The 23,762-nt window shown below is 42.3% G+C and overlaps 1 protein-coding gene and 1 non-coding gene across 2 annotated transcripts; both read right to left on the bottom strand.

Moving 5' to 3' along the window:
* Positions 1-912: 912 nt before the first annotated feature.
* On the bottom strand, positions 913-23,231 carry CRCP (CGRP receptor component). Its single transcript, XM_036395226.2, has 6 exons — positions 23,080-23,231; positions 19,703-19,739; positions 18,361-18,459; positions 16,129-16,223; positions 8,199-8,256; positions 913-2,254 (listed from the first exon to the last, which is right to left on the bottom strand). The coding sequence occupies exons 1-6, from the start codon at positions 23,085-23,087 to the stop codon at positions 2,111-2,113; spliced, it is 441 nt and encodes a 146-aa protein (XP_036251119.1). The 5' UTR covers positions 23,088-23,231; the 3' UTR covers positions 913-2,110.
* A 61-nt stretch (positions 23,232-23,292) lies between these two features.
* On the bottom strand, positions 23,293-23,363 carry TRNAG-GCC (transfer RNA glycine (anticodon GCC)). Its single transcript has one exon. It is a non-coding gene; the product is annotated as a tRNA-Gly (tRNA).
* Between the last annotated feature and the right edge of the window lie 399 nt (positions 23,364-23,762).

The raw sequence follows: 23,762 nt of genomic DNA, 5'->3' as shown, positions 1-23,762 counted from the left end.
GCTGAGTTTCTTCTCAGAACACACATTTACCTTTCTTGCACCCCCAGAGCCACTCAGTGCCACCTTCTCTGTTCCAAGATTAGGAGGGTCCATCTCCTGTGGTTAATTAAAGGGATAATGAAGGGAATAAAAAGCAACGTGGGAGACTGGCAGATCTTCTGTGTGATATTCAGGACATTGGGAAATGGTGTCACATCAGCAAGGTAAAATCTGCATAAATAATTTCTGATCTGGGGGTTCTGACCCAGAAAAGATCAAACAACACAACTCAAACCTGTCCTCAGAGCAAATCCTCACCTGAATTTACAGGTTGAAAACTCATTTCTTGATGCAGTGCATATGCCACAAGCCCAGAGCCTTTCAAATGTTGCTCAGCATTGGATTTTTAGGGGAATCATCGTTTACAAGGCATGGATGGATTCACAGAGGGCTAACAGCTGTTAACATCTGGAACTGATACCGACAGAAAGGTTCACTCCAGCAGCACGTGAGGAGTTCCTGCATCCTGTACAGCACCCCACAAGCACAGAGCTGCTGGCAAAACCCCAGCCCAGCAACAAATCAATTCCCAAGCTGGAACACCCAGCTTCAGGGATCTGTTGAGTTGTTCTTGTTGGCTGAAGGTATTTACAGTCTGCTCCAGCTGCTTTTGATATGTTCAGAACAAATCTCAATAACTTCACTTTAGATCAAAATGTAAACACTTGCTGCCCAAGGCTGCAGCCTGTCAAACAAAATCAGAGGCTGCTGTGAGTAAAAATGTTAATTTTAAAATTAATTGTGTGTCTTTCCATGCTATGATCCACTTACCTCTCTTTTTCTTTCCCTTTTGGAGAGAAAAATATACATTGAGGTATCACAAACCCATCAAGGACTTTCCCCCTCCAACACTAAACAAACCCAGCCCAAATGTACCTTTAGTCTCCAGCCTTGGAAGGCATTTAATGTACGATAAATGATCTTTAAAAGACAACAAATAGATTTTTCCAATAATTTTCTTTCCTCTCCAAACATCAAAGAAGCTTAAATACCATGGAAACAAATATGACAAATCCCCCAGACAGTGGAATTTATCAGTCCCTTTCATACACTGCACAACTGAAGCTCAGAAAGCACAAATTCTCTGCATAAAGACACAAAATAAACCCATGACAGAGCTGAGGGGAGGAAAAGAAGATATTGTGATTTGATCTTGTCTGTGAGTCACAAAACTCCCAGGATGTACTTAAAATTTTATTTCTATTTCCAGTACATCATAATAATTATAAAAGAATGGTCTGCAGCCACAATTTAAACCAGTGGCTGACTTTGTGTGGATATTTACACACAAATGATTTATTATAATCACCAAGGTTTTCAACATGAAATACTTGATCCTGAAATCCTTCATCACACAAAAAAGCTCAGGAAATTCTGCTTCATCCAGGCCTGACTCTCATTTTCCCAAACCAGATCAAGAGCTCAGTGTTGCCTCATTTATTCCTCCCTCTCAGGAGTGCCTTGTCTGGGTGTGAATATTGCAATAAATGTTCAGAGGGCAAAGAGACACCTCAATATTCTGCTGTTTGGGCACTCACAGCTTTGGTTTCACAGCTTCAACCCCCCAGCTCCCTGGTTTCAGTGCAGTTTGCTGAATCTGGATCTCTTTTATTTAGAAGGGACTCTCAGACATCCTTGAGTTGCTGTCCCACAGATCCTCTCAATTCCATGATGCCCAGATTTGGGAGCTCCTGTGCATCCCTGCTCTGCAAACAGCCCAAAATTGGCTTTGCACTGCTCTGGAAGCCACTTGGGCAGCTGCAAAGCTGAAAGGAATTCTCATTGCAGCCCTGCTGTGCTGATGCTGTGGGGAATGGAAAAATCCCCAAAGATGCAGAGCCCCAGCACTCCTGAGGCTGCTCCACTGCAAACCCTGCACTGCCAGCCCCGTTCATGACAGAACCCCCAGACAATAGTGTCCTTTTCCCTGCTTCCTCGTGAACAATTGGTTCCCTCATCACCTCCAAATCATAAAAATCTGAATATATTTTACAGTTATGTCCCATACAGGATTGAACTGGTATCAAACCCAGACTAACAGCAGCTGGTTCTCTTCTGCAAGTGCTGCCTGCTATGCCTGGTCACCTTTGTCTTCTGCTGCCATTGCTGAGTCCCTGTGCTGCTCCTCTGGGTCCCCTGGCAGGATGTTGGTGACTGTGTGCAGGAGGGACTCGATCTGCTCCTCTGTCAGCCTCTCCTCGCTTTCTTCCACCATCTGCAGGTCAAAAAAAAAAAAACCAAACCCCATTGGCATCATCAAATCCACACTTCCTCCCTCAGGGAGAAGGACTCAGCTCAGCAGGGAAGACTTTGTCAAGACACAGCCTGAGCTCATCACAAAAGCATTTTACAAAGCAGAACTCTTGGAATATTTTGAAAAAAAAAAAAAAAAAAGAAAGAACTCCATTGTTCAGCACGACAATTGGCACTGTGTAATGAGATCCTGATTTCCTTACAGCAAGGAAACACCACCCTGGGAACAGCCTGGCTTACCCTAAAGCCTCTCTCAACCTCCACATCCTTGTCCTGAGCCAGGCTTTTCCTTTAACTCAGATGCAGCCTCACTTTCCTGACCTTTCTCCCAAATTTCTGTGTTTTCATGGGATATCCTGAGGGATTCCCTGGACCTTGGCATCTCATCCAGTACCTGCATGAAATAATCAGCCCATAAAAGAAACCACCTCATCCTACAGCAGCAGTACTCCACTGGAATTTGCTTGGACTGGGAGACTCCTGGATATAAAGACACTTAAAAGCTCTGAGCAACATCAAAAACACTGTCATGACTCAACTCCATGATTCCAGGAGATTAATTAGGGACCTACTCCCACTGTGGAGCTGTGGCAGCTTTTCTATCACTGCTACCAGTAAAACAACTGCCCTAATTTATAGGCAGCTGTCAAAAGGAAAAAAAGCTTGTTAGAGGACTGGAAAAGCAAGTCAGAAGAACTCTTCAAACACAAATGAAACCAATTAGGATTGTGGGGCTTGACTTTTCTTTTTTTTACAGCAAGTCCTTGAAAATGGCCTTTGAAGAGGAGTGATTTATAGTCATGATGGTTCCAAGGCAATGCAGGTTTAATCAGCTCTAGCTGTAAACTGCCAGCTCTTGAGATGCCTTCCGAAAAGCAGAGTGGGACTTCGACTCATTTTTGTGCAAAGAGGACTCTGAAGAAAAACAATCTGATCATCTTTCATCAGGATCATCCACAGATCTGCACACACACAGAGAATCCACTCCTCAGCAAAAGGCAGACACTGAATTTCCATTTGTTAATGACTTTCTGGGGACTATCCCCATCAAAGGATGAAAATCCCTGTGGAGCGGCCTTCCAAGCTCAACAACTACTGTAGGACACAGGCTTGAACAGCAGCCCTGGCTCTGTTCCCCAGCAGCTGCTGCTCTGCACTCCCTGTGCTCACACACACTCAGATCCTCCTGCCCTGGCTGGGGGAGCCCCTGGCAGCTGAATCCTGCCAGCAATTCCCCCAGGGAATCATCTCAGCTCACCTTGGAGCATCAGCTCCACACCAGAAGCGTGCAAGTGGAAGATGTCCCTGGAACTAAATGTTCTTTCAAGGTCTCTCCCAGCCCAAACTATTCTGGGATTGTGATTCCATGATCCAATCTGCTCCAGCCACTCCTTGGTGCCAGTGCTGCTGACAAATCCCTCCTCTCCAATGACCTCTGCTGTTCAATCTCACAGAGCATTACCAGCCTGGCTTTCAGACTGGATTCTGGGGATATTCATTTCTGTTACACTCCATTTTCAAGGTGGGGTAGGTGCTGTGGGAGCAGGAGCTGCACAAAGAACCAGCCCAGGTGCTTTGGACACCTGGCTCACTCCAGGTAGGATCACTGAACCAATGTCTCCCAGATTTGGTGCCATCCCTCAGAAAACAGCACTTGGCCTTGTTTAGATTTGATTTTTTGCATCCATAAAGTCCAACCCTTCTTCCCATTTTAATTTTATCTTTATCTGTCTCTCCTCTCCCTTTTCCCCCTCCACTTTCTCCTTTAGGTGCTTGCTCTGCTGACATCAGAACTCCAACAAAACCCAGGGATTTCTGAGCAGCTCTTACCAGCTCCTGACTTTAAGCAGAACACGTGAATTCTAATCCCTGTTTTCTTCTCTGCTCCCCAGTGACTCCAGATGAGTAATGCCCCAACTCCCAGCATGAACAAGGCCTGTGATGTGATTTTTGTGGCCCAGCACGAGGCTGACAGACTGCAGGGACAGACACAGCAGCTCTGGGGGCTGCTCTGCAGCCCCAGAAATCCCAGCTGAGCACGAAGCTGACGAAAGAAAATCATCTCTGCTGTTTCAGATGCTCTGGTGCTCTAAGTGATTTCATTAAAATGTTGGTTTAGAGATGCCAGACCCTGCACTGAGGAGGGGATGGAGCTCCCAAATTCCCTTCTGCTGACACATCCAGAGGAGAAGTGGGAATTCCTTCAATTCCTGCAGCAAAATTCACCTCTTGGTGCCTCTCCAGCAGCTCCCAGCAATCACCAACAGACACAAATCAACACTTAGCAGGATGGACAGACAGCTTCTTAGTCAAGTTGATGTTTCAGCCTTATTTTGTTGTGATAATATTTGAGATTTCAAAGGCTCAAAAGGACAAACTGTGAAAATTAATTTTTTTTCACTCTTTCAGGAAGTGAAAAAACCAGCCTGAGATGATTTATGACAACATAAGCAGTGAGGAAGCAGCAAAGCAACAAGCCAGAAGGAAAATTTCCAAAATTAAGCCCAGACAGCATGTAGATAAAGAGGCAAAGGAAACTGTCCTAAAGGAAAACAGATCTCAGGGGAACAGGAGGTCACTCATTCTACATTCAGCAGATGTTCTCTCAGCCTTCTGATTTACAGCTGAAAGACAAAACACCTTTGATGCTGAGAGCACTGAGAAATGTGGTGCTGAGAAGAGAAATGAGATGTAAGATGCAGCCCAAGAAGCAAAAAAACCCCAACTGGATTCAGGTGCCTCCTTTTCCAGCAGCAATTTTACCAATCTTGGAGAAAATCTCCAGCCAAAATCTCCCTGCCCTGGCTGAAGCTGCTCAAGAGCCAGACTGAGCCCATAAGCAGCCAGGAATGCAAAGTTTATAGCAAAGAAAACAAAAATGCAAATGTTTGAAGGGAGGGGATGAGCTCAGATGTTGATGTTGGCAGTGCCACCCAGCCCTAATGGGAACAGCTCCCCCTCTCAGAGGATGCCATGGGAAAAGTTTGGGGTGTTTCTGACCCAAGTTTGGGGTGTTTCTGACCCAAGTTTGGGGTGTTTCTGACCCAAGTTTGGGGTGTTTCTGACCCAAGTTTGGGCTGTTTCTGACCCAAGTTTGGGGTGTTTCTGACCAAAGTTTGCGCTACTTATGACCCAAGTTTGGGCTATTTTTGACCCAAGTTTGGGCTATTTATGACCCAAGTTTGGGGTGTTTCTGACCCAAGTTTGGGCTATTTCTGACCCAAGTTTGGGGTGTTTCTCACCCAAGTTTGGGCTGTTTCTGACCCAAGTTTGGGCTGTTTCTCACCCAAGTTTGGGCTGTTTCTGACCCAAGTTTGGGCTATTTCTGACCCAAGTTTGGGGTGTTTCTCACCCAAGTTTGGGCTGTTTCTGACCCAAGTTTGGGCTGTTTCTCACCCAAGTGCTGCTGGCCTCAATATCTGCTGATTTGGGTGAGGAGCAGAAGTGGGGAGTGTGACAGAAATATCATTTCTGCATTAAAAGCCCCCTGATTGTCATAAATAATTGTCACTGCTGCTTGTCAGCATTCAAGGCTGTGCTGCCCCAGAATAACTCCAGGGGTTTAGGAAAATTTGCTGCAGCACATCAATGTCATTCACAACCACACCCAGTGTGTGCTACCTGTGAAATGTGATTATTGACTCAGCTCAGGGCTCACTCAGCATTTCTATTCACCCAAATTAGAGCAGTTTGATACTCAATTTCCATTGTAATATATTCATGAAGTCACCATTGCTCCCATTTAGTTTCCACAATGCTCTACTTTAATCAAAGAGGAAAACTTTATAAATGAATTGGTGTAAAATTCTCCCAGCTCAAACTAAAAGCAGCACGTTCCCCCTGCAGCTCAAATTGAATTCTCAGAAATTCACAGCCAGCCCATGAAGATAATCCCAGGGATTAAAGTGTTTATTCATAAATTAAGGTTTAAATCTATGTTCACAGTGCCACAGACAAATGGGAGCACAAAATCACTCAGGACTGTCTAAATTCCTTTTCTTACTCAGTGAAACAAGGACAAACACCCTTAACTCAAACCATACCTATCTTCTGTGCTTACTCAAATAAAAGCAGAATTTAAGAGACTTCATCCTCCTCCCTGTGCTGCTTTCAGTGCTAATGTTTATTTGGTTTAGTCTCCTGAGCCATAACAATAAACCAAGAATGAAGAATAAATAAAGCCACACTGAAGAACCCCAAAAAAGTCCTGAAGGAACTGAGAAATTCTCTCAGCATTTGGTCAACAAACCTCAGCATCAAAGAACAACCTGTGGGTTAAAAGCTATTGTTCATTGGAATAAGAAGCTAAGAATTAGATTTTTAAATCATCAGTTAAGTACAGTAATAAAGGAAATAGGGGCTCTGATCATTTCCAAAGCAATCAAGCACATAATTTACCTCCAGTGGGGGAGGAGATGTTTGATGAGAAAATCACTGTTATTTCCTCCTTTGAGCAGTGATTTGAAACTGCTCAGCACCACATCAATAGGAAAAGAAACACATTAAAAAAGAAATAAAGTAAAAGACTGAATGATTGAATTAATGTCCCTCAGAGATAATTAACCAAAGGCAAGGCAGAATACATTGTTGAGAAAATAAACTGTTTAAACCCCCTTAGGATCTTTCATTTTCCAAAATATTTTCCAGCATAAAAGACAATGTGCCAGCCTTTAAGTATGAAATTCTCCAAGGTAGAAATACATTTTTAAAAAGCACAAAATCAAAATCTGCTTTTCCACTCAGAGAGAATTGTATTTTATATATTTATATTTTATATATTTATATTTTATATATTTATCTATAAATATATATTTATTTCTTTAAATGTATATAAATATATATTTAAATATAGAAATAAAATAAATATTAAATATATAAAACATATATATTTAAATATATCTATTTATATATTATTTTTAATATCATATTTTATGTGTAGGCAGGATAACAATGAAGGTAGGACAGGAGGGAAGAGACAGACAAAGCCATGCAGTGACCTGAGAGCTCCAAAAGGTGACTGCATTTAAAGAAGGGAAGAAAAGCCTGCAGATGGCAATAAAATAAATCTGTCTAAGCATATGAAGCTAACAAAGGTGTGAGACAGGCTCTAATTGTGGTTTCTGTCTGACAAAGCTCCTGCTTGGGCTGCTGGTGGCCACTGATCTCCTCAGCTGCAGTCATTGCTTTCAGCATTGTCAGCTCTGCTCTCTGGTGACACAAGAAAAATGCTCCTATGGTCCCTCTTGAATCCTTCTCCTTTTTTAATAACAAATCTGATCCTGTTCCTCCTCAGCTTGGTTCCAGGGCAAGATTGCAAACAGATGTTCTTAATGCAAGAGATCTTTATTGAAATAATATCCTGAGTGTAACAATCTCTTTATTACCACAGGGGTTTGTACTCCTGAGGAGATGTTTGAGAGAACAGCAGCATTTATTTCTATTTAGTGACAATTCCTCTTTGCAGCTGAATTATTCTTAGACTGACAATGGCTACTTTCCATCAGAAAGTTGATATCCACTTCTCATCCTGCATATTGCTCATTTCTTTTTAGAATTTTTGATTTTAGTGTAACAAAAAACCATTTAAAACAGGGAAGATGTAAAAAAAATAAAGTATTCCATCACAGAGCTGCACAGCAAAAATATGAAATATATTCTTCTTTAAAATACTTTTGTAAGTCACCTTTAATGACTGGATTGGGCATTTTAAATGAAACAAAGAGTGGTGGAGAATTGGTCTGAGAGGGCTCTGAGAGGAAGCTGAGTGGATTTGAAGCTGTGGCTGTAAAATGTGCATAAAATAAAAGGATCCATTCAATCACTGGCCCATGAGGAAGCAATTCCTGAATTATCTCCAAGGTGAAAGCTGCCTGCAGCTCAGTTTGGACAGGCCCATTGGTACTCACCAGCTGGATCTCCACTGCACTCACAGGCCTGTGGTTCAGCAGCTGCAGCTTTTCTGCCCTGGTGAAGTGAAGAAAATCCCCATTAGTGGCTGCTTTGAGGATGCCCTCAGTGGCTGCAGTGATGCAAACACATTCCTGATAACCGAGGGATGAATGTCACTGCCAGGAATGATCCTGGCTGGGGCTGCAGTGTGCCTGAAGGGCCATCATTTGGATATTTTCATGATTTGGGGACTTGGCTGTGCTCAGCCACGCTGCTGCTGGCCCAAGGGGGCAAGCAGAGACCCTCAGATCATTACTGAGCAAGCATTAATTAATTAACTGCTGCTTTGTTAAAGCTCTGCAGAAATGTTCACTCAGCAGACAGCCCAGCCTCCTGCCATCAACACACAACCACAAGAACAATTTCCATACCTAAGGAGTTCCAATCCCACCAAATGGCAGCAACTTGTTTGTTCTTTTAGCTCCTTGCAAATACAAAATTCCAACAGGGAACTACAGTTTGGAAAAAAACCGAAATCTTGGCATTTATTACCTTCTCCAAGGCAGAAATACATTTTAAAAAGCACAAAATTAAAATCTGCTTTTCCATTCAGAGAGAAAAACGTGGAGCAATTTGTTCCTTAAAAAAAGATGATGTTCATCTTCAGCATTAAGTAAAGCTGAACCATTCTCATGGTGAGCTGAACATCCCTGACTTTTTATTATAGGGCTTTTTAAAGCATATTTAAATGGATTCTGGAGGGTTTAAATAAAGCATATTTAATCTGGTTCTGGAGGGTTTTCCCCTGGGGGATTTTAGAAAGGAAACCTCACAGCTTTTAAGAGAACACAGGTCACTCCATGTTTACAACCACCAATTTCTGTGTGTCTGGAGATACCTCAGAGATATAATTTCATTTCAAAAGGCCTCTGCCACTGGCTGCTGGATGATCCAGCTTGAATTTCCATTTTCATCCTCACTTTCAGCTTCAGAAGAAAAGCTTGTGAATTTTCAATCCAGCATTTGTGACATATGAACAGTCCCTAACTGTTAATATGAAAGCTCCAGGATGACCTACTATTTATTTATTTATTTATTAGCTTGCTTTGCTTTTGGAGAGCCAAAACACATTTCCACTGGTGATGGGAAGCAGGGAATCCACCTCCTTTTTCTTCCCCCCCTGTTAATCACTCAAATCCATTTGGTGTTTCCAACATGAGGCCATGGAGAGCAAGGCTGGATTTTGCTCCAAACTCAGAGCACTTTCCAGGCAGAAAGATGAGGTGTTTACAACTGCTGCCATCTACCAGAGTCATAAAAAATCAGGAATAAAACCCCAATAATGACAGGAGATGAGCACTCAAATCCTTGACATGGAAAGCAGGTGACTGGAGGAATCAACCAGAGATAAAACTCACTTGTGTAAAAGCAAAGCTAAAGGCAGCACTGCCATGCAGAGCTGGGGAAAGAATATTAAATAATACCTTTATTCTAGAAAAACCTGGCCAATTCAGCTGGATTTTTGAAAGATTTTTCCTCCAGAGCTGGGAATTCCCTGCCTTGGTGCCTGATGGAGGCAGAGCTGGTGCTTTCAGTGTTCTCTGCTTTGCTCCCTGGCCAAGCAAATGTTGGTGCTCAATTTCCAGAGCTCTCCAACAACTCCTCCCTGTAGAAACCTCCCTCCTCCTCCTCCAGCCCTACTTACAAGGACAGACTGTGATGAATTCATATTTTACCCAAGTTTCTCTCACATGACACTTCAGAGCCTTCTCAAACAACTCTTTCTTCTCTTTTGCAGCAAAACCCATCCCAATCCTCCAGCTCCACACAAAGCACATTATCTGACTTTTATTGAATAAATTTCCTCATCCTCTTCTTTTCAAAGTAATATCCTTGAAATATAAACCCCAGAGCCGAATAAAGAGGATCAAATGGCAAAAGCCATTTTATGCCTGAGCTGAAGAATGCAAACCTGATTTATCCAGAGCTCTTTCCAAGCAGGTAGGGCTGTGTTTATCACAGGAAGATTACTGGCACAGCAGCAAGCAGAAATAAATTAACACCAATTACACATGGTGACTAAAACAATCAATTAGTGCAACTGCTGGTGTTTCCTGAAGAAATTGAGGGGCACAACAAAAAAAAGGTCACCTCTCCAAGAGGTTTTGCTTATAAGCCATGAACAGCACTCCAACTCATTAGGGATAGACAGAAATTTTACACTCAGGCCAAACAGATCCTAAAAGCATCATTTCAGGGGATTTGCAGTTTTTATAAATGTGTACAGAAGGATGAGAGAGAACTGACAGTGATTAACACATTCAGATGTGGCATCTGAAGGATTTCATGGCTGGTTTTGATCAGCAAAGCTCCCTACTGGAAAATGATGCAGAACAACACAAAGGAACAAGCAGCAGGGTGCAAAAAAAAAAAAAGCCCCAAAAGCTGCATAAATGCCATATTTCATCTAGAACTAATTAACACCCTGACACAAGGATCTTTAGACATGGTAATGTGTAATTATGAGGGAAGCAATGAAACAAACACTCCCAAAATGTCTCTAAAATGCATTTTATAGGAAACTGGATTGCTCAGCCCTCAGCAGAAGGCAGAGGTTTGAGTGGGAGCTCAGTACCCACTGCACCTTTTTAATATTGATCCCAAAAACTGACTGCTGGGACCAAGCTCTGGGTCTGATCCCAAAAAACTGACTGCTGGGACCAAGCTCTGGGTCTGATCCCAAAAAACCTGACTGCTGGGATCAGGCTGTGTACCTGGAATTTCCTGATCCCACAAAGTGACTGCTGGGTCCAGGCTCTCTGTGTACCTGGAATTTCCTGATCCCACAAAGTGACTGCTGGGATCAGACTCTCTGTGTACCTGGAATTTCCTGATCCCACAAAGTGACTGCTGGGACCAGGCTCTCTGTGTACCTGGAATTTCCTGACAGCACACACACAAATTAAAACCTGAATAACCACAATTTCATCAGAGATTAGCTTTAAGTAAGGCAACCATGCATTAGGATCAGCCCTGATTGCAGCGTTTGGCTTGGGCACAGACCTAAGCTTGAATTTACTTCATGCTCCATTAAATCTAAAAAGTAAAATTAACTTTTCCCAGCTCCCATGAATTCATCTTTACACTTCCTACAGCACCCAGGGCACGCTGATGCTTGTTAAATAAAAGGGGAAATGTCCCAATCATCCAAACAGAAGGTGAAGAACATTTTCAGCCTCATTGCCCCCAAATTTCAGCATCTGCATTTTCCCTGCCCTGCCTGGATTTCAGTACCAGTTTGGAACACGAAAGCTGCTCACTCAAGAGGAGAATCCATACAAAAGATGAGTGACAGGGAAAGCAATTTTCTCACATAAAAGCAAGATCCCACTAATCAGAGTTAATGGGCCGTGCTGCAGACTTGTACAGGACCTGCCTGCTGAGAAATCCCAACATGGCAATTCCTGCTGAGAAATCCCACATCCTGCAGCCCTGGGGCTCAGCTGCAGCCAGGAGCAGCTTGTCCAGCATGGAAAAATGCTCTGGAGTGGGTTTGGGGACACACACAAAGCTCAGGCTGCAGGGGACAAGAACCTGTGCAGTTATGGGAAGGAAAAGGGGTCTGAGGTCTGTGTGAGGGGAGAGTGCTGGAGGAGGTGAAAATGTTGAGTTCCAACCTAAAGATCCTAAAAAAACATTTCTATAGGACAAAAATCACCTCTGGGACATGTTCAAGATCACAGAGAGAGCAGACAGCACAATCCTACACTGATACATCCAACCTAAAAAATAATATAAATACTTCCATGCTCTTGTGGAAATTCAGACAAAATGCACCATTTTCTGTCAGCACTAAGCAAACTTTTGCAGTTTATATTTAAACCAAAATCTCCTCTGTGTGTTGGTATTGCCCTTTTTTAATCTGCTGAACTCCCAGAGTGTTTTTCCAGCAAGAGGTCTGGGTAAGGAGAGAAGAGTGCCAAGATCCAGCAGAGAGAGCTAAAAAAACCCTTCAAACATCTGTGCCTGAGCAGAAGCAAATTTATCCTGAGGAATGGGTGTCTGAGGGTTACTAGGAAAACCATGAAGTAACAGCTGGACACACAACCAGGGCTTTGATTCCTGCTGGAAACATAAATCCCATGGTCCTCAATCAACCACGGCAACTTTTAATGCCTGAGTGCTGAGCACAGGGCCTGGCTGAGGGAGGATTCCCCCAAAATGGGAAAATTCTCCACAAGGATTCCCACTGGAAAAGCTGAGAATAATCTTCTTAAAATCACTTAAATGGTGCTGCTGTTCAATGAGCACGTTGCTTACTTGCTGCTGAATATTCATTTTGAAAGCTCTGGAGGAGACAAAAATTACCAAGCAAATCCTTCAGCCTTTCATATTGCAGAGGTTTCTATCTGTTGTAGTTTTTGGCAGTCATGAGGGAAAACATTTTCTAGAAGTACTGAAGATTTTCAGCTCAACACTTCCTCAACTGTGTTGATTTAAAGACAAAAAGGGCAATGTTCCTGACCAGTTCTTTTAAAATTATAAAAATATGCAGTGATTGGAAATTTGGTTATCCCAAAATTAGATACAAGATAGGATATCAGTGGCAGGAAGAAGCACAAGTGGAACCAGTTTTCATTGAACCACAATTATAGAACTCCAGTTTAACAAATGTTCTTTTCATGCAATGCAATTCACTATAACTTACAAACATGAAGCCATTCCAGCACTAAGACTGGAAAATGAGCTGCTAGTGGCAAACTCTATTTCCAAGTACAACATGGCTCACTGAACTGGAGCTTCAGCCAAAGTCTGAGGCCTCAGCAAGGTAATAATAAAATTCATTATGTGGGTTCAGAGCTGTAGTTTTAAAAAAATCTCAGTTCTACAGTTTGAATTTTACCAAAGTAATGATTAAAAACTATTGGAAAAACTGTTTTACCACACCTTAGCTGTATCAGTGAAATATCTGGCTTTGAATTTGCTCCATTTAGCAAGGCAGCTTTCTGAAATGACTCTGGAATATTTGTTTGCACACATTGATGTTTTTAAAATCTTTTAAATTGATTTTTTTAAATTCTGCCTTTTAGGAAAGTTTTTTTTTGTGTGTCGATAACACTAAAGAGACAAATCCATCACAAAATGGATGCTGGTCTATTAACTTGGTTTTTTTGAGGAGCAACAATCAGTGATAGCAGAAGGATTTGAGGTGATTTGCCAGGAACTGCAGAATTTGCCAGAATTATGTTACCAGTTCTCTCACTGGAGCACAGACATCACGTGCAGCCTGACATCCTGCAGGGCTGTGGAAGGAAAAAGAAGAATTCCTTTGATTGAAAGCTGTGCTGTGCCTCAATTCCTGCTGCTTCCAGCTGGGGATTCTCCCATCCACGAGCACAGCCTAGTGCTGAGGGCAGCAATCACAGCCTGGGCAGGGAATGGCACAGCCCAGGCAGGGCTGCAAATCCTGGCCTCCAAAGCCCTGGGTTTAGGAATAGGCTAAGCCTAATTAACAGCATCAACACGCTGCTTAATTGTTTCCCCTCTGATCAGAGGTGGAGTCATGAGAGGAATGTAAAGGGCAGGGAAGCAGTTTGGGGTGACTGGGTGCTGCTGACCCTTTAACCAGAGTGAATTGTCTGAGAACAGACCCCAATTCACACAAATTAAATCTAATCAGCCACTGCAGAGAGCTGTTAGCAGCACAGACAGTGTCTGAGCAGCTCAGAGAGCACATTTTGGGGTGCCTTACCCAGAAAGGAAGCAGCAAAGGGAGTCTGGAGCTCATTACTCTTGGTGGGAGGAAAGGTCATTCCAGGGATCACACAAGCAAGGTCCTGAAGAGCAAACACTGCAGCTCTTTCCTCTCCAAGGGAGGGGAGCTCTCTGCACACAGCTGGAATGAAATCCCTGAGCACCACCTCCAGCCCACAGAATGGAAACCATCAAAGCCTTTTTATTTAACAAGAGGAGCAGTGTGGAAATGACCTTGGTCAGGAACCAAAGGCAGCTCCAAACTGCCTTGGAGGCGTCACTGCTTTAAGTGGTTTAACAGAAAGTGCCCTAAAGAGAAATTGCACCCCCTGTGCTCTCTGTGCTTTGGGGTGAAGGGGCTGCCAGGGGGGCCCTGACATCTCTGCCTTCAAATGCTGCATAGAAAAGATCAGAAAACAAGAAATGCCACACAAAACAATTCTGGGTTTTATTCTGTAAAGCACGTGGCAGAGTTGGGAAGTTCTTTACCAGATAAAAGCTGTACAGGATGCTCACAAAACAAATGTGAATTCTCCCAGAGTAAATTTGTCACCTACACCACTGGCTGGCTCTTCACTCTCATCCTGCTGCCATCATGCACAAGAAATGATTTGGGGATAATTCCTTTGCTTCAGTGCCTCAGGAACAGGACACACAGGATGATACCCAACCCCAAAGGCACCTCAGAGCATCCATAAAAGATGGAACAGTCCAAAAGCTCATTTAAAGTTTGCAACTGTTCCAACCTTCCCAGCTCACTGAACAAGCAGCTGTGGGAAGGTGAATATTTGGGCAGAGCTTCTACAAAAGTGCTCAGCACTGTGGGAGACAGAGAATCTGTAGCTGGAAGTTTCTCTGTTATAATTGAAATTGTTCAGTATTCCACTCTAGGAGATCCCATCCAGGGGAGCAGTTACAGTGAAGGTACCTAAAGTGGTAAACTAAGAGTTAATGCTCAGGTTCTGGTCAAATTCTACCTGAAAAAGTTTAGAAATGAGCTTTAAATCAGAATAAACACTTTGATTTTTAATGGGAGTTTTACACCAACATCATTCAGTTTGTTTTATTCTGAAAAATCCTACTCTGCTGGTTCTTCCTAAACTGCTGCCCTGCACTGACAGCAAAGGTTATTTCCCTTCAGAAAGGGCTGGTTTACACCCAGAAGGGGAGGATGCTCACTACTACTCAGGAAATGTTTGCTGCCAATTTTAAGACCTCTCAGTGCCATACTGCCACCTCTTTACACCTCTGGTATTTTTACTGCAGAGTATTTTCTTTTCTCCATGCTTCAACACCTCCAGAAAATAATGAGGATACATAAATGAATATCCTGCTGGATAAAATGAGCTCCAGGAGGGTCAAACACTGATTTAGTGCCCTGGCAAAGAAAGCCCTCCAAGCACAGTTCCAGGGCAGGATTCCCAAGGAGCAGCAGAGCTGCTGCTGGGCTGGATGTGCCTGGCTGTACAGAGGGGGCACTGAAAGTCCTACAAAAAGCTGCCAATCTGCTCCCCCTGCTCTGGACAGCCTAAAAACCTCCCTGCAGCACTGCAGAACTCTCCCTGTGCATCTTGTGGCACAGCCAAATGAGTGGAAAGCCTTTTTCCCAGAGGATGAACTCCTTGGGAGTCCCAGCAGGGAATAAAAACACAGAATAAAAACTCCTGCTCTGAAGGGAAGGAGGAGTCATTTAGAAGCACTAAATAAAAAATTAAGGGTTTTTTCTGCTTTAGAAGTCAGCAGTGATCAGAGCTCTCCAAACAAGTGGCCAACTGATTCCACTTCTATTTACATCAGGCTTCAGTCCCACTCTGCAGAGCTCCAGGAGGATTATGTGCCTGGAGAACAGGCACCCACAGATGGGAAAAAAGCCCTTGGAGCCTTGGAACTGCAAAGGAAATCTTTTTCTTTCCAGGCAGAACTTCCAAAATAACAATTGGATGTTCAGCTCCACAGGAAACTGCTGGGGAGGAGGGGGGTGGTTGATGCAATATTTAAATAACTGAAGTGTAGATCTCAGAGATCCTGGACAAACAGCACATAAAGATGGAAACACCCACAAGTGAAGGAAAATTTAAATAATGGCAGAAAATACTTAAAATCCATGAATCAGATCATCACACCGTCCACAGAGATCAGTTTGGCAGCATTAATTGAGTTTTTACTCCTGTTCAAATGCACAGCTTCACTTACTTGGTTAATTTATGGTCTTTCATTGCTATCAGGAACTCCCTGACAGTCTCAGGACTCTGGTACCTGCAGGGTGTTTTTGAAATGTACTTCAGCGTCTGCAAGGGACAGAAAGAAAATATCTATTATTTAATACATCTTTAACAACCAATTAATTATTAATTACTTAATTAATACTTGTTTTACCAGTTGTGTATGGAACAGGTACTCTGAAAAGTCTTGAGAAAAACTGGAAAATCAGTTCAGGTTTGGAAATCAACTTTATCTGAGCTGTTCAAAGCACAAAACTGCAGTTGAAGAATACAGGAAAGGGCTGAGTTTTAGCTCTGCCTGCTAAAAAACCCCTCTTGTGTTTGTGAGATATTTGCTTGGTTTGCTGCTTCTTTGGATTTTGTCTTTAAAAGCACACAGGAAATTGAATTCATCTTAAACCCAAGTTTTCATGTGCCCAGTGCCAGGAAAATTTTCACTGCCAGCCCAGAAGATCCCTCTTTAAGATCTCTATCCTTGTTTTTATCCTTTACCTGCATTTTTGGCAATTTAAAGATGACAGAAGTAGATTCCACAAGGATATTTTGCTATTCAAAATTAATTGAAACCATTAAACTTTGATCAGTTTTTTTCCATGTAACACCCACCAACCTTGACAGCAAATGTTCTATTATTTGCTTTATTTACAATAACAACATTGAGCAGGTGGATAATGGAATTACATTACACAAAGTAATCTGAACTGAGTAAAAAACCAATTAGTTGATTAAAAACCCCACAAAAATTCCAGTTCATAGCTGACTTTTCACTGGAAGTGATTTTAAGTCTACCTAAATATTTATTGTTGCTTGAATTAAACACCAAAATGAAGAGTTGGAAATAATTGTAATTTATTTTTCCTTTCTTTAAGCCCTGACCTTTCCAGATTAAATGAAACTGTTATTCACCACCAGTGATTGAAATGAAATTATTATATTGTCATGTCATGTAATTATTTCACAGGAGTAATTTCTCTTCCAGATTCATCTTTTTTGGCAACTTCAAATTGATGAGAAAGCCAAAATACAGAAAAGCAAAGCTCCTTTTATGGAGTTACTTCAGTGCCAATGGATCCAAATCTGCAGGCAGCTTGTGAAGAAATCCAAAGACAATCCTATAAAATCAAATTCTGCTTTTCTTTCAGTCAAACCTAGAAAAATCCAGCCAGAATTGACACCAGCTGCACCCCAAGCACCCCATAGATATTTAACAGCTAGAATAACAAAGCAATTCAAGATTTCAGGTGCATCCTGATCAAATTTACTTACGGATCTCCCTCAGCTGTTTCCCAGAGGTGCAGGAAGAGACTGCCAGTCTCCATGAAGATTTAATTCCCATTTTTAGTAAGCCCCTATTTTGTTGAATGCAAGGCTCAGGAATTACAACCTCTGTACCTTTTTCAAACAAAGCCAGAACTAAAACAAAACCAAAGCCTAGGCCAGATCTTATCCACATGAGTGGTTTCAGGGCTCAACAGAATTACTCATGCAAGCAAAGGCAAAGTGCTTTCAGCTGCCTGCCAGTCATTGCTGCTCATGCAATTCTGCAGCACACACACAATGGCTCCCTCTGCAAGGCTCTGAGAGGCTGCTAATTTATTTTAAATACATTTGTATTTGTAGTGTAAGATTTGTATATGTATTTGTATTACAAGATGTTAGAATTCCTTCCCAGCAAGGGATGAAATGTTTATTCCCCCACCTGGCACCCAAGTGATGTTACCTGTACGTGGGGTTTGGCTTTTCTTTGGATCAAAATCCAATTTAGATTATCTGTTTTGGCTGGGAATTATTGATTTAGTTCTGTTAATTAAAAATACCACGTAATCTGTGCCTCAGCTTTGAAATCATCATCTTAATTACCACATTAAGTGATATCACAATTTCATCAGATGATAGCAAGCTCTGCCCTGTGTCTTAAAAGGATGGAATTTTTAGAATTCAAAAAATCCTAACAAAATTAAACAGCTGAAAACCAGGGGGGTTGAAATTTTGGAATTCTTTTATAGATTTTAAAAGCAGCAGCTGCCTAACTTTGCCCTGACAGCACAGTTACCCTACAGCCACAGAAAAGTGGCAGATAAAACATTTTATTATGATCTGAATCAGGGGAAATTTGATACTAAATTATTAATGTACAACTCTAAGGATGTGAATTGTTGCAGCTTGAGCTACCTGGTAAAAGGATTTTCCCAGTGCTGCTCACCTCATACATGATTGTGTTCAGATTCTGCTGCCCAGAGCTCTGCTTGGTTTTGCCACTCACTTTACGCTGCTGCTTGAGATCAGTAAGTAACTGGTACACCTAAAAATAAAAATAAAGAGGTTTAAAGCATCTGAGAGCATTTTACCTACAAATATTACAGCAGGAAATCATAAATGAACAGGAAATTCCTACCAGTCAAACAACAAAAAATGTGAGGTTGCTCTGGTGGATGGACCAACAACTGGAATGAGAAATGTTTTGGCCCCAGAGTGGTGAATAAGGATGTAAATTGTTTTTTTAAAGCTGTGATTATTTTGAACAGATGAATGGAACTTTTTCAGGTGTTTTGCTTCAGGCTTTGCAATATATCCAGAGTCAGTACCCAGAGCAAAGCAACAGAGCCCTTCTCACTGTTCATCCCCTCATTTTTACCTGGCTTCACACAAGATCCAGCCTGGAGAATTACAAACGGACAAATCCAGAGAAATAAAAAACCAGACAGTGAGAAATATGAACATAATCAGCTACAAACCCTCCATGACTTCAGACCTCTATGGAAAAGGAACACCTGTCAATGCTGAAACCAAACTCAGGCTGTGAGCTTTGCCAACAAACACAAAAGGACAACAGAGATGGAACTTGGTGTGCAGAGCATCCCTGGACTCACAGAACGTTGGCTCTGCAGTGGAACTGCCACTGGGAAGAGGAGCAAATGGAAAGGGATCAGCAGTTGGAGGGAATCAGTACTTTTAAAAATCGTATTTGCTATTTTTGGGACATGATTTCAACAGCCAGGCACTGAACAGCAGTTTGGGTGACAGGGCATCCTCTGTTTCTCAGAGGAAATTCAGCAGAGTTCTTCCCAGATGTCTCATTAACACTCCCCAGGTGCTGCTCTGCTGTTTGCAGGATAAAACACTTCAAGATTCATTTCAGAATAGAATGAAACAGCTGCAATAAAAAGCAGCTGCAGCAATACAATAACACAGACAAAATAATCTCAGTTTTTAAAACTGCTCCAAAAATTAAATTAATCAGCAAAGCAAAATATTTCCATTACCTGGCTTAAATTAAACCAGGTAAATTAAACATTTCTTTCTACTCCCCTTAAAATGAGAGAGGAAAATACTTCAGAATAATCTCAAGACCAAACAAACAGTACTACAGCACCCATTACTAGCAAAACCTCTTCCACATCTTCTTTAAAGGTTTTTTTTTCTTGAAACCAAACCAAACACAAGGAAGACTAAACCCCCTGCAGGTTTCAGCTTCCAAAGATTATACAAGGGACTGATGAGAGCTTGGAATTGCTGCTTTTAAAGCAGAATAAAGACAAACTTACCTCAAAGTTACTCAGCAATGCAGCATTTGCATCTTTTCTAAAAGGAAAAATGGAAACAATTTATTATGTTCCAAATGGAACTGTTTGAAGCTTTTCTTTGCACACTCACAGACACTAAAAGAACTTAAAAAAAAAATCTTATTTTGGTGATTCTATAGATGCCATCTCTGGAAAATATTTTCCACGCTGTCAGTAAAACTGTGACATAAATATTGAGCATATTTTGCACACTTTGCCCCATAAATCATTACACACTTGTACAACACACTCCTTTCACTCAGTCACCCTATTTTACCCACTCACCCAATTTCACACACTCAAACCGAATTGCTTTGCTTCTTCCTTAGAAAAAATGCCTCTGATTTTATTAAAATAAAAACTGATGAGAAAAAGAATTTAGATTACAAGCACTATTGTCTTTATCAGTCAAGAGCACCCTGAGTATTTTAGTACCACGGACACGTGTGTGTGTGTGTGTGTGTATAGACACAAAGAGGGCTTTAACTTTTATGTGTTGTACTGAGTGAAAAAAACCAATTTATTGCATTTCCTCTTTATTTATTCTTCCCATCTTCATGTGCCTGTTCCTATATTAGAAGGGCAGGGCTGAGTTTCCCATTTTCTATTTCCTCAGTCCTCATTAAGCAAGAATCCTTATCCAAGGCTGGCAGAACCAAGCACATCATGCCTTTATTCCTCCTGGATATTGTAAATTTATATATTTAAAGTAAAAAGAGGGAGAAAACCTGCCCCAGAACATCCTCTATTCCCTGAACAACACGTTCTGCTGAGCAGTCAGTAGCCACAACAACAGAAAGTTTCCATACAAAAGGAAAAAAAGGCCTTTCTCAGGTCTGTACAGCAGCTTAGGAAAAAGCAAAAATAAATACAACAAAAAAGGTACAATGTGATGTTAAGCACCGAGAATGGCCTGAATAGAACTGTCACGTTCATCACTTTCAAATGGTAAATGCATCCACAAACTTCCACAGGTTCTAGCATTGTTTTTAAATGAAAAGGACCTTCTAAAATACGCTGAGATGAACTTCAACTTCCATTTCGCTGACCCGAGTGAAACTTCAGCAAGTGAGCTCAGGCACGCATTAGTTTTTCATTCATGTTTCACAAACCATATATAGCTTTTGTTGGGAGGTAAATGCGAGTCTTCAGAATGTTTGCATTCAGCAGGGCCCTACAGAAATCCCCGCGGATCAAAGACATTCTATAGGGAGAATTACGTATGGAATTCTTCGGCTGAAACAAACACGCGGCCATGCAAGTGAGGCTGCGGAGGCGAGGGTTGAGAATGAAATTATTTAAGACAACTGCTCTCCTTCTTTCCTTTTTCATTCCAATCAGCTTTGCCATTCAGAAAAAAACCCTTTTTTTTCACTTCTGCCAACGAGTCAGTCTCATATCTTCAACAGCTCTGAAATACCAGAATTATAAACAGATCAATTTTTGCAATAGAAATAAAATTTCCTTCGGTCCTGACTCACATACCAATTTTACAGTCAGGAAACAAGGAATCCTCAATAATGGATTCTAATGTGTATTTTAAAGCAGTCAGCTCAACACTTTGCTTAATTTTTATGTGATTAAGACTTAAGCAGAAAGGTAAAGATTTTCATGGTAACACAAAAAATATAAACACTTTGTAGAGTCTTTAAATAGCTCATATTTGCCCAAATTTTAGTCTGTACCAAAATACTCTTGAGCAGGGCTGCATATATAAAAAATATCTTAGTACAGGGCATCACACCTTTGCAAATATCACTGACACTTCATATTTTTAAGTCTGCTGCTTCACACATGTTGTATATTTAAAGAACACAGTTTTCTGAGTTGCCTTCTCTAATAACAGGTAATTCTGGTAAGAAATACAGAATAATTCCGGTAAGAAAAATCCACAGTAAGAACTTGGAGAGTTGCAAAGCTTCCCTTCCAAATCAGGCAGGAGGCAAAAGAAGATTAATAAAAACTCAGTGGATGTGTAAGAAGCATCACAGATTTTTTTTTATTAATGGTATCAAAACCATTTTTCTCAGTGTACAACAGCCAGAACAGCTCATTTCTCTGCAGGCTGCTATTCATATTAAGACTGTCATACAAACCTGTACTTCAGCAAATGTTTAATACTTTTTATCAACTTCTGTTTTTCATGCTCATAGTAGAGAAGATTTAATGATAATAAAGTATCCCTGCATTACAGGACTGCAGGAGCTCAGTGACTTTGGGCAATACATCCCATGAGTGCTGCCACCCATTAGAGAAATTAAAATTAAATTAAACCTAGAAATTTAACCGGCCCCACAGAACTTGTGAGATTTTAAGCTTCAAAACAGGTCAAATCTTATAGTTTTATACCCAAAACACACAGTAAGAGGGCCTGAAAGAGCCACCAGCCAAAATTCTGACTCTCTGTTTGCAATCTCTCAAAATTCTGTTTGCAATCACTGGCACAAACCCCTCAGGTTTTTTCCTTCTCCAGCATTTCCAGCTCCTACACAAAGCTCACGGGAATTATGAAAAATTCCCATTTTGCCTCTTGCAGGGCAGAGGGAGCTGGAGGGACAGGAGGGGACAGGAGGCGACAAGAGAGAGATTCAGGCCGAGCCACGCTGCTTTTCACCCCAACAGCCTGACAGGAATAAAATAAATTTAATAAAATAAACCCCTCCAACATTGAGCAGAACTCACTGCTGGGGGCAATAAACCTCTCATGGATTTATTGTACCCTCACGGATTTATTGTAACCTCACACCCCTCACGGATCCACTGTACCCTCACACCCTCATGGATTCATTGCACTCTCACACCCCTCACGGATTTATTTGTACCCTCACGGATCCTCACACCCCTCACGGATTTATTTGTACCCTCACGGATCCATTGCACCCTCACACCTCTCACGGATCTATTTGTACCCTCACACCCCTCATGGATTCGTTGTACCCTCACGGATCCATTGCACCCTCACACCTCTCACGGATTTATTGCACCCTCACACCCCTCACGGATTTATTTGTACCCTCACACCCCTGATGGATTCGTTGTACCCTCACGGATCCATTGCACCCTCACACCTCTCACGGATTTATTTGTACCCTCACACCCCTGATGGATTCGTTGTACCCTCACGGATCCATTGCACCCTCACACCCCTCACGCACAGGCCGACATGGATGTAGCCCCACACACCACATACAGATGTACACACACACACACCCCACGCCCACAGAGATGCACCCACACACCCCATGGAGATTTTCCCCGCACAAATCCCGCTGAGATGCCCCGCAGCCCCGCTGTGGCCACAGCAGGGCGGCTCCGAGGCCCGGCCGTGCCCTGTGCTCCCCCCTCAGGCCCGTCCTTACACCTCCATCTTGTCCTCCGCGGCGCGGCCTCCCCGAGGATCCTCCCGCTACCCTCGGGCAGCCGCAGCCCGGCGGGGCACGGCGGGGGAGCAGCGGGCCAAGACCCGGGGGAGCTGAAGGAGGATTTGGCGGCCGCGACGGAAGCGGAAAAGGAAGGAGAAATAAGGAACTTGAAAAAAAAAAAAAAAAAGACGGAGGCGGGAAAAGATCGACTGCATTGGCCGGGAATCGAACCCGGGCCTCCCGCGTGGCAGGCGAGAATTCTACCACTGAACCACCAATGCCGGCGATGAAGAGGTTTCTCTCACCGCAGCTTTGTGCATACATCAAACAGAAAATGGTTTAATTTCTCTCGAAAATCACCCAGATTGGCAATTAGCCGCTATTAACTGTGATAAAGGCAAAACAGTACTGCGAAAGTACTTTCTAATCAAATCTTTAACCACGTGCGGAGTGCTGCAGGGCTGAGGTAGTTGTGTAATACTCCTGCTGTCCTTTAAAGCACCCGTACATCAAATTCATCAGCACCGTGCCTTCCCCAGCTGTCACCGTGACTCTTTCCCATCTAAACCTTGTGCTATTAAATTTTCCAAGAGCTCTTTTCATCCTCAGTAAAACCAGTGAAACTTCAATGGGTGCAAACAGCTGAAAATCCCAATGGAAACAGCAAGGAAAATTACCTG

The sequence above is a fragment of the Molothrus ater genome, chromosome 21, assembly GCF_012460135.2.
Source record: "Molothrus ater isolate BHLD 08-10-18 breed brown headed cowbird chromosome 21, BPBGC_Mater_1.1, whole genome shotgun sequence".
NCBI classification, from domain to species: domain Eukaryota; kingdom Metazoa; phylum Chordata; class Aves; order Passeriformes; family Icteridae; genus Molothrus; species Molothrus ater.
Note: the sequence above shows the minus strand (reverse complement) of the source record. Positions and strands in the feature narration are given on the sequence as shown.

Coding starts and splice junctions, on each gene's coding strand:
- CRCP (XM_036395226.2), bottom strand. Junction 18,460..19,702: donor CATTGCTGAGTAACTTTGAG/GTAAGTTTGTCT, acceptor TTTTATTTTTAG/GTGTACCAGTTACTTACTGA. Junction 16,224..18,360: donor TGAACACAATCATGTATGAG/GTGAGCAGCACT, acceptor TGTCCCTTGCAG/ACGCTGAAGTACATTTCAAA.